The sequence below is a fragment of the Mus caroli genome, chromosome 11, assembly GCF_900094665.2.
Source record: "Mus caroli chromosome 11, CAROLI_EIJ_v1.1, whole genome shotgun sequence".
Lineage (NCBI taxonomy): Eukaryota > Metazoa > Chordata > Mammalia > Rodentia > Muridae > Mus > Mus caroli.
Genome location: NC_034580.1, coordinates 70352958 through 70362597, shown reverse-complemented (window position 1 = coordinate 70362597; position 9640 = coordinate 70352958). Strand labels below are relative to the sequence as shown.

Sequence of the window (9640 nt, the reverse complement as noted above, 5' to 3'; positions counted from 1 at the left end):
GGCAGTACAGTTAGATGAACAGGCAGTACAGTTAGATGAACAGGCAGTACAGTTAGATGAACAGGCAGTACAGTTAGATGAACAGGCAGTACAGTAGATGAACAGGCTCCTGCAGCCTCCCATTCTCTGGGGTAGCTGTGGTGGTAAGACTTTGGCTGTGACTCTGGAGCCCACTCTGCGCCCTTACACAGGCCACACAGCCTCTCTGAGCCTCACTGACTGTGGATAATCCCCCATGTTGAGGGATCATTAGAAGGCTTGCCAGGCCCCTGAACTTCCTGGCCAGGCCCAGCCTCCTCAACTATCTGCTCCTGTAAACCCCTTCTCCAGGCTCAGACAGGGTTCTGGGTAGCCTTGATGGGAAAGGGTCTTCTGGCCCCCATATCAATGTTTAACCGGATGTACAGGTCAATATTTACCAGCACTGAACACAAGCTGAACGGGGGTTGGCTGAGAGCAAAGGTCCTGTGGGAGGAGAGAGCTAGGCCCTGCTGGCTGCACTGGGGGAGCGTGGGGAGCAAGCGGGTCCAGGAGAACACCGTGTGCTGCGTGTGCTGCGCTAAGAAGCCTGGAGAGGTAGGATGGAGGGGTGGTGCAGCCTGCTGCTTGGGCAACAGAGGAAGTGGAGAGCTGGCACCTTGGCAAGGGGTCTGGATGAATTTATTCAGGGAGCCCGAAGCTTCACAGCGTCCTGGGGTGGTGAGGAGCAGAGGTACAGGCAGCTCCCAGGAGAAACCTCTGGAACTTCAAAACCTGGAGGCCTACTCTTGGCGAGAAGAATCATATATCCAGATTGGAGATAAGGCCCTGGCTGAAGGTTCTTGAACACAGTTGTGGAGGTCTAGGGATAACAGAAGGACCTTTTAGAAGAGCTGGTCCCTGAAATAAGGCCTGGGTAGGGGGCTGAGGATGGGAAGGAAGCCCTTATTGAAGGCTCTAGGCTGAGAGCCTCCCCCCATCCGCCAGCTGGGCTTCCCCGAAGCACCCTGGATCAGAACTTGGAGCAGAAGTGGGATGAGGCTTGTAGTTCCCGTAAGTCCAAAGGTGTCTGGGCCAGTCATTCATTGGTCAACAAAGCAGTTTCTGGCTGTCCTGCCAGCCCAGATTAGCTCTCAGAGCCTTTGGGTAGGACCAGGGCAGCCTGAGAAAGGCTGGATGAAATGAACAACAGGTCAGGTGGCTTTGCATGGGTGGGGGCCAGGCATCATGCTCAGTATTTACAGAGATTCTTATTTGGGTCCTCAACATCTACATGGGAGCAGGAAGAACTTCTGCCATGAATTACCAAGACAGGGTAAAGCCAAAGGCATCAAGGGAAATGCACAAGGTCCTCTTGCAAGACGAGGGCTCTAGATTTGAACCCAGGACTGACCCACAGTGTAAGACGAAAAGAATGAAGACTAAATGAGAAACTATACGGGTGAAAAAAAAATGCTTATGGAAATCCCACCTCTCAGAGTGAGTGAGGTCCACAGCAACTATGTTTTGAGTCCAGGTTCCGCAACCTGGTGCGGTCAAGGAACCCATGGATAGCAGTCTACTGCTTGGCCTTTAAGTGTGAGGTAGGAACTAACCTCCCTGTTCTGGATATAGGAACATGGCACTGCTCCGGGGGCTCCTGGTACTCAGCTTGTCCTGCCTGCAAGGTCCCTGTTCCACGGTGAGGCAGAGCTGAGGTCTGAGTGGGAAGTGGTCAGTCAGGCTGAAGGAGATGCTGGGGGCAGGGGCAAATCTGGGAGAGGCCAGAAGGGTGGAGAGGGAGGAACGCTGAGTCCTCTGTTCACCCTTCTCAACAGTTCCCTCCTGTGAGCGCCGTGGATCTCCCGGGCCAGCAGGTACTCAAAAGTGAGAGGTTTGGGGGAAAGAGCCAAAGGGGCTCACCTATGTCTTGGACAAGATGGGGACCCATGGGAAGGGCCTTTTCTTCATCTCCTTTCTCATTTCTACAGCCAGTGAGTGAGCAGACCCAGCAGAAGCTGCCCCTGCCTGCCCTCTTCAAGTTGGACAACCAGGTACAATCAGGTGGGGCTGGGGAAGAATGGGTGGGGCCAGAGGGAAGAGGAGGACCCGATCAGTGGAAGCAAGGGAATGGGGGTGGGGGAGTCAATAGTTATGGGGCTGATGTTCAGGGGTTCAGAAGGGATGGGGTAGGAAGGACTTCAGCATGACTCTCCTCTCCTCAGATCTAGGACAAGGCCTTTGCTGCCCTGTAGCATCAGGACTGTGAGGGACACAGGGAACCTGGAACTGCTCCCTGGACCTCACTGACTTCTGATCTGTCCTTGTAGGATTTTGGTGACCATGCTACCCTCAAGAGGTCCCCAGGACACTGCAAGAGTGCCCCAACTGCAGAGGAGACTCGCAGGCTGGCTCAGGCCATGATGGCTTTTACTACTGACCTGTTCTCTTTGGTGGCCCAAACATCTACCAGCTCCAACCTTGTCCTGTCACCCCTTAGTGTGGCCCTAGCGCTCTCTCACCTGGCACTAGGTACTGGGCTCACACCTGTCCAGAAGAACTAGGAGACCACAGAGGGTTCAGTTGCTGCAGACGTTGTCCAGGGGCAGCTCCTCCATCAGGGACACAAAGCTATTTGGTAGAATGCAGGTCCCTGAGCTGTCACCACCCTCTATGAGTCAGAAGTCCGGGGCTAAGAGTGTAGTGATTGACAAGTCCCCCTAGTTATTTTAGGACAGGAATTTAATGGCTACAATATCTTCCAGTGGACATGAGTGTCTCACTGTGGGAGACACTGCTGCTCAGAGAGGAAAGGAACCTTGAGGGAGGTGACATTGCCCAGCTTGTTAGCTGCAGAGATGAATCTGGGGACCCTATGGCTCCATGGATCTGGGAGGGGAGCCGAGGAGTGATCTGTGGCCGTGTTCATCATGGGGATGTGAGAGGGTGGGAGTGGGCAGTGGGGCCAGAAAGAACCTGTGGCCTGGGCATCAGCCTGCTTGGTCCCCTTCAGGTGCTCAGAACCAAACACTACACAGCTTGCATCGAGTGTTGCACATGAACACAGGATCCTGCCTCCCACATCTACTGAGCCATTTCTACCAGAACCTAGGCCCAGGGACAATCCGACTGGCTGCCAGAATATATCTGCAGAAAGGTAGGTGCTGGTGGTAGCAAGCTGCCCAGAAAGAGCCCTGCCTTTCAAGGTGCACAAGGGTGAGGGAGAGGGGCTTGGCTTCGGGTAGCACACTGGTGGATGTGGAGGCCCTGAGATGAGCTTGTGGCTCATTGTGTGCAGGATTTCCCATCAAAGACGATTTCCTGGAGCAATCGGAAAGGCTCTTTGGTGCGAAGCCCGTGAAACTGACTGGAAAGCAGGAGGAAGACCTGGTGAACATCAACCAATGGGTGAAGGAGGCCACAGAGGGGAAGATTGAAGATTTCCTCTCTGAGCTGCCGGATAGCACCGTGCTGCTCCTCCTCAATGCCATCCACTTTCACGGTGCACTATTCTTCTTAAGCTGCTCACCCCCGCAGCCCCGCCCACCCTGTTGTTGCAAGCTTTGCTCTGAGGTTGCTAGGCCATGAAACTGGGGATTGTCTGAGCACATGAAGGGGAAACTCAAGCTGCAGAGGCTAGGCTGTTTTGAGAGAAGACTAGGGCTACAGAGGAATGGAGAAATGCAAATCCAAGTGTAGGGAAGGTGCCTAAGACCAGCGAGGTGTCAACCGGCCAGCGCCTCTGGGAGCTTGGCTTCTAGTCCTTGTTCCTTAAATGGGTTCTAGGCAAGACAGGCAGGAGGCTGGTTTTATGTTACATGGCTCCTGCCCTCTGCCTGGCTGCAGGTTTCTGGAGGACCAAGTTTGACCCGAGCCTCACCCAGAAAGATTTCTTCCACCTGGATGAGCGGTTCACGGTGTCGGTGGACATGATGCATGCGGTGTCCTATCCTCTTCGATGGTTCCTGCTGGAGCAACCTGAGATACAGGTCAGTCTGGATTTTGTCTTTGGCTAGCAAACTAGGCCTGGTACTGGGAGGTAAAGTCTGGTCCCTGGGGTAGGTAGCTCCTGAAGGGTCTATTATGCTGTGTCTATCCAGGACACAGCTTCTTTGAGGTTCATCTCCTCAAAGAAAATATATTGAATTTTTGTCATGTGCCAGGTAACTGTTCTCTGTGCTGGAGTTTTAGGGGAGCCCAAGAGGACCAGGGCCCTGCTCGTAAGGGAAAATAGGAGTTCCCACACAGTGCTTCGTAGATGGAAGTCGGGTTTCAAAGCTTATTGCTCTGAACATTCTGATTGGATGATGCTCCGTGCCAAGCTGTCTCAGCTAAGGCTTCCCTTGCGTCTAGCCTAACCATGACTCCTTGGCTAGAGTATTGATCCTTGGGCCCATCATCTGTGGCTGAGATAACAGGACAGGCTAGTTTTGTTTGTTCGAGGGTCTGACAATGTTACACAAGCTGGCTTTGGACTCATGACCCTTCTGCCCCAGCTGTCTGAGTGCTGGGGTCCCAGGTGTGTGGCACCACACCTGCTCATCCATTCTGTGGGTTAGTTTGACTGGGCAAGCCGGGCCCAGCATTGCCAGTTCTGCAGGGAGGAGCCATGTGGAGGGGGCAGCCAGACTTCTCTGTAGCCCGTGGTGAGAGGATGCGAGCCTGCTCAGCTCCACTTAGCTCTCACCTTCCTGATACTACAATATCTCCCAGTGGACATGAGTGTCTCACTGTGGGGCATTGAGGTTCAGAGAGGAAAGATCCTCTGGCTCCATGTTTCCATCGTCCCACTGGCAGAGGACCTGCCTGCAGGCATTATGCTGGTACCCAGGGAGGCCTGAGCCTGGTCATTTCCATGCTGTCCTAACTGCACGGATTCTTAAAAAAAAAAAAAAAAATAGGTTGTGTGAGCTGAGTGTGGTGGCTCACACCATAATCCCAGCACTCAGAAGGTTGAAGCAGGAAGACTGAGGTTGAAGATAGGGCCACATAACCAGACCCTGTCTAAAGAGAGAGAGAGAAAAAAAAAAAAAAACTCACATTATAGTCGACTCTCTGGGAGAGGGTGAAAGACGAGGGGCAAGCTTCCTACTCTTTGCTGTGGCTCCTCTATGGGTCATTTTGAAAGCCAGTAGCCCCACCTGCAAGGAGAACTGAGAGGCAAGGACAGGAAGGCCCATAGCTTGTTTGTACAGCTTGCTGACAGCAGATAGAGAACTCAGGCTGTAGTGAAGACACTACTACTAGAAGAGTCAAAGTCTGTCAGGATGTGTAGCTCAGTTGTTGAGTGCTTGCCTGGCATGCACAAAGCCCCTTTGTTCAACCCTTAGCAACACATAAACCAGGCACATGAACGCATATCTGCCATCCCTAGTACTTTTAGATCGAGATAGGAGGAACAAAAGCTCAAGGTGAAGAAGTGACTCAGCAGTTAAGAGTACTTACTGGCTTCTCTTACAGAGGACCAGGGTTTGATTCCCAGCACCCACCATGCAGCTCACAACCAGTTCAGGGGGGATATGGTGCCCTCCTCTGGACTGTGAGGGTACTGCAAGGACATGATACACAGACAAATGCTCAGGCAAAATACCCATACACATAAGATAAAAACAAACCTTAAAAGAAGTTCAAGGTCGTTCTGAATTACATAGAGAGTCTGAGGACAGCCTGGGATACATTACTATGTCTAAAACACAGCAAACTTGGGCTTGTTGTACAGCTCTGTAATCCCAGCACTTGGGGCAGAGAGACAGAAGTACGTAGCCATCATTTCTTTCTCTTTTTAAAAAAGATTTATTTATTTATTTATTATATGTAAGTACACTGTAGCTGTCTTCAGACACTCCAGAAGAGGGCGTCAAATCTTGTTATGGGTGGTTGTGAGCCACCATGTGGTTGCTGGGATTTGAACTCGGGACCTTCGGAAGAGCAGTCAGTGCTCTTAGCCGCTGAGCCATCTCTCCAGTCCTAAACAGTCATTTCAAAGCCAGCTTGGGATCCATGAGACCTTGTGTCCAAAAAAGAGGGAGGTATGTGTAGTTACACACATCTTAAATCCCAGCACTCAGGAGGCAGAGGCAGGTGGATCTCTGCGAGTTCAAGACCAGCCTGATCTACAGAGTGAGTTCCAGGACAGCCCGGGCTACACAGAGAAAGCCTCTCTTGGAGAAACAACAAAAAAAAAGATGGCAACACCAAAAAAAATAAATAAATAAAGTGGAGAGCAATGTAGGAAGACGACTGATGTCTACCTACTTCTGACTCCATACATCCACGAACAAACACACTCACACCGATACAAACATATATGCTTATGTGTGCACACACAGAGGTGTAAAAGCATTATCTCATTTGGTCCCATGTCACCTTGCAAAGGGGTAAGTGGTATTATTCCACTTCACGAGTTAAGTGAAAGCATGCTAACCCTGAATTTCTGGCTCTTGTCTCAAAAGTACAGAAGTAATTTTGGCCCAGACTCCAGACAGGTCCAGGTGCTGTCTGGTCCTCATGTTCTCTCCTTTTCTTATCTGTAGGTGGCTCATTTCCCCTTTAAGAACAACATGAGCTTTGTGGTCGTGATGCCCACTTATTTTGAGTGGAACGTGTCCGAGGTACTAGCCAACCTGACCTGGGATACTCTATACCATCCCTCGCTGCAGGAGAGGCCCACCAAGGTGTGGCTGCCTAAACTCCATCTGCAACAGCAGCTGGACCTGGTGGCCACCCTCAGCCAGCTGGGTAAGGAGCTTGGGGATAGGGTGCCCCTAGGTGGCCTGGGCAGAGTACGGGAGCTGCCAGTATGCCTGAGTCAGAGGTGGCCCTGCTTCCTGGAGGGGAGCATTTGATATGCTTCCCTTAGACTTTCTGTCCTGTACCTAGCGCAGATCCTGATTTAAAAAAAAAAAAAAGGCTTCTAGAAGTGTTGTCTAGACTGAGGTCTAACAGATTCCAATCAACCGCTGGGTTCAAGTGTTCCCTTGAGCCAGGATGCTAGACAGATCCACATAGCCTTGGGGCAGCACTGACCAGTCATCTGCTGTTCTGGGCAGGCCTGCAGGAATTGTTCCAGGGCCCAGACCTGCGTGGGATCTCTGAGCAGAATTTGGTGGTGTCTAGTGTGCAACATCAGTCTACCATGGAGCTCAGCGAGGCTGGTGTGGAGGCAGCCGCAGCTACCAGCATAGCCATGAATCGAATGTCCCTCTCCTCCTTCACTGTGAACCGACCCTTCCTCTTCTTCATCATGGAGGACACCATAGGCGTGCCCCTCTTTGTGGGCAGCGTGAGGAACCCTAACCCCAGCGCGCTGCCCCAGCTCCAGGAACAGCGAGATTCCCCTGACAACAGGCTCGTAGGCCAGAATGACAAAGCTGACTTCCATGGAGACAAGACCTTTGGTCCTGACTTGAAACTTGCACCCCGCATGGAGGAAGACTACCCCCAGTTCAGCTCCCCCAAGTGAGGAAGGGCCCTTGGCAGCAGCATCCTGAGTCCCCACCTGGATCAGCCTCTCAGCTCCTGTGACTCTTTCTAACCAGCTTTGTGGGATAGGGTGGGACCGGAAGGACCATCACCAGTGTAGAAGCTGTTCTCTTGCAGCAGGTGGGGTGGGGCCTGGAAGAAGGCAGGCACGGGGAATCTTCATTTCTTCCCAAGGGGCTCAGGGGGTGATCTTTTGTGGGCTGGCACTTGTGGACACAGTTTTGGCTAGAGGTAGGTTAGGCGAGTCCCTAACTTAGGGTCCCTCCACGATTTGTAAGCAGAGGCTGGAGAAGCCATCTTTAGACATATCCCAAACACCCTGGGTAGGAAAAGGAGAGACAAGTGTTGGTCTCCCGAGCTTAGACTGGCCTTGGTGTTATACTTCATGGGTGGAGGCTGACCTACCCTACAAGAGTGTCCCTTGCTGAAGACATTCAGGTCCCCAACCTGTGTCCTGTCACCCAAGTCACCCCTCTGGTTTTTGGAGATGCCAACACTGCCTGGAGTCTTCCTCCTTCGTCTCTTTCTTGTCCTCCCCTGCCAGGAATCTTGGGGATTGAGGCAAGGAAGGGACCCTTTAGCTCCCAAGACTCTTTTGTAAAGTTTTTGTAGTGATTTTTATGCCACCTGAATAAAGAATGAATGGGCCGGGCTGGTTTGACGTCACAGTTCTGGGCAAGTGGATGTGGCTGGGAGGCACCCACGGGGCAGATTGCACTGAGCCCTCTCTGTGCCACGTTTGGTCCCTGGCCACATGCCAGGCCTCTCTAGGTCTACTAGGGCTACCTCCATGCCAGCCTGGCTCAGTTCTCAGCCTTTCCCTCTATGTGTGCCTCGGGCAGCCGATAACAAGGACAGCTCAGAACTGGCAATTAGGGAGCTAGCGGGTTTCTAATTACACCCTAGTCGCTATGCCAGGAGCAGGCGCCCGCCAGCCGGGGCCAGGCTGACAGCTGGAGGCTGGCAGTGTCTGAGAATTTTGGGGATGTAGTTGGGGATACTTGGCACCGGGCTGGCTACTTCCTGCGAGAGAGTAGAAGCTGGAGGCAGAAGTGGTGTGCTTGTGGATGGCGAGAGCTACCCTCTGGGGTAGGCACATCTCCCTGATGAGATCTCCTGTGTGTCCATGTGGCAATAGCCCTCTGGAGCCCCAGTGTCCCCGGGCAGGGTCGAGTGGGGAGGATGAGAAGGGTAAGAAGTCCCTGGTGTAGGATCCTGATGCTGCTAAGTATGTATGTGCGTATAGGGTGGGGGTGGGAGGTAGAGACACTAGGGAAATGTGTGGTATGTCAGAGGGTGAGGGTCCCTAATTGAGACATGAACAGTGGAGCCAGGAGCAAGCCTATCCAGTAGGTGACACCAATCAGAGCAGGAGCCAAAGGAGGTGATGGAGAGCACCTCAGAAGTTTCAGGAAGAGAACTGGGGGGCTGCCGGGGAGAGGAGAAGCAAGAGCAGAAGGTCTGGGCTGAGGACATGCGCAGAAGTCCAAGATGAGCAGAGCATGGGGCTGGGGAGGAGGGAGGAGGGAGGAGGAGTCAGTAGCTGAGTACAGGACCTGCAGCTCTAGGACCACAAAGAGAAAAGAGGTCTGCTATCTACTTTTATTTTGTGTGTATAAGTATTTTATCTGAATGTATGTTTGTGTGTCACATGTGTTCAATGGCTATGGAGACCAGAAGAGGGCGTCAGAGCATCTGAAACTGGGGTTGCAGGTTTCTGGTACACCATATGGGTGCTGGGAACCGAACCTGGGTCACTGAGAGAGCAGCAAATGCTCTTAACTGAGGATCCATCTTTTCTCCACTCCCTCCCTCCCCTCTCTCCTCCCCTCCCTCCCTCCCTCCCTTCCTTCCTTCTTTCCTTTTCCTTTTGTGTTTTGTAGACAGGGTTTCTCTGTGTAACTGTCTTGGACCCCCTTTGTAGACCAGGCTGCTCTTGAACTCACAGAGATCCACCTGCCTCTGCCTCCCAAGTGCTAGGATCAAAGCCTCTACCTCCCAAGTGCTAGGATCAAAGACATGTGCCACCACTGCCAGGCATTCCCTGACTTTTTTTTTTTTTTTAAAGATTTTAATTTTAGTTTTAATTATGTGTAAGTATGGCCGGGCGGCGATGGCACACGCCTTTAATCCCAGCACTTGGGAGGCAGAGGCAGGCGAATTTCTGAGTTTGAGTCCAGCCTGGTCTACAAAGTGAGTT

The 9640-nt window shown here is 52.3% G+C and overlaps 1 protein-coding gene across 1 annotated transcript; it reads left to right on the top strand.

The window, feature by feature from the left end:
- Positions 1-457: 457 nt before the first annotated feature.
- Serpinf2 (serpin family F member 2) lies at positions 458-8092 on the top strand. The gene is made up of 10 exons (XM_021177239.2): positions 458-576; positions 1594-1660; positions 1797-1835; positions 1950-2012; positions 2289-2490; positions 2972-3115; positions 3257-3460; positions 3805-3947; positions 6492-6696; positions 7008-8092. Exons 2-10 carry the CDS (start codon positions 1598-1600, stop codon positions 7418-7420), a joined length of 1476 nt encoding a protein of 491 aa, XP_021032898.1. The 5' UTR covers positions 458-576; positions 1594-1597; the 3' UTR covers positions 7421-8092.
- The last annotated feature ends 1548 nt before the right edge of the window (positions 8093-9640 follow it).

What these genes read in the sequence shown, in the direction of transcription:
- Serpinf2 (XM_021177239.2), top strand. Translation starts at nt 1,598, where the DNA reads ATGGCACTGCTCCGGGGGCTCCTGGTACTCAGCTTGTCCTGCCTGCAA. An exon ending in TGGATCTCCCGGGCCAGCAG is followed by an intron (nt 1,836 to 1,949) that starts GTACTCAAAAGT and finishes TCATTTCTACAG; the next exon opens with CCAGTGAGTGAGCAGACCCA. An exon ending in CAGAATATATCTGCAGAAAG is followed by an intron (nt 3,116 to 3,256) that starts GTAGGTGCTGGT and finishes CATTGTGTGCAG; the next exon opens with GATTTCCCATCAAAGACGAT.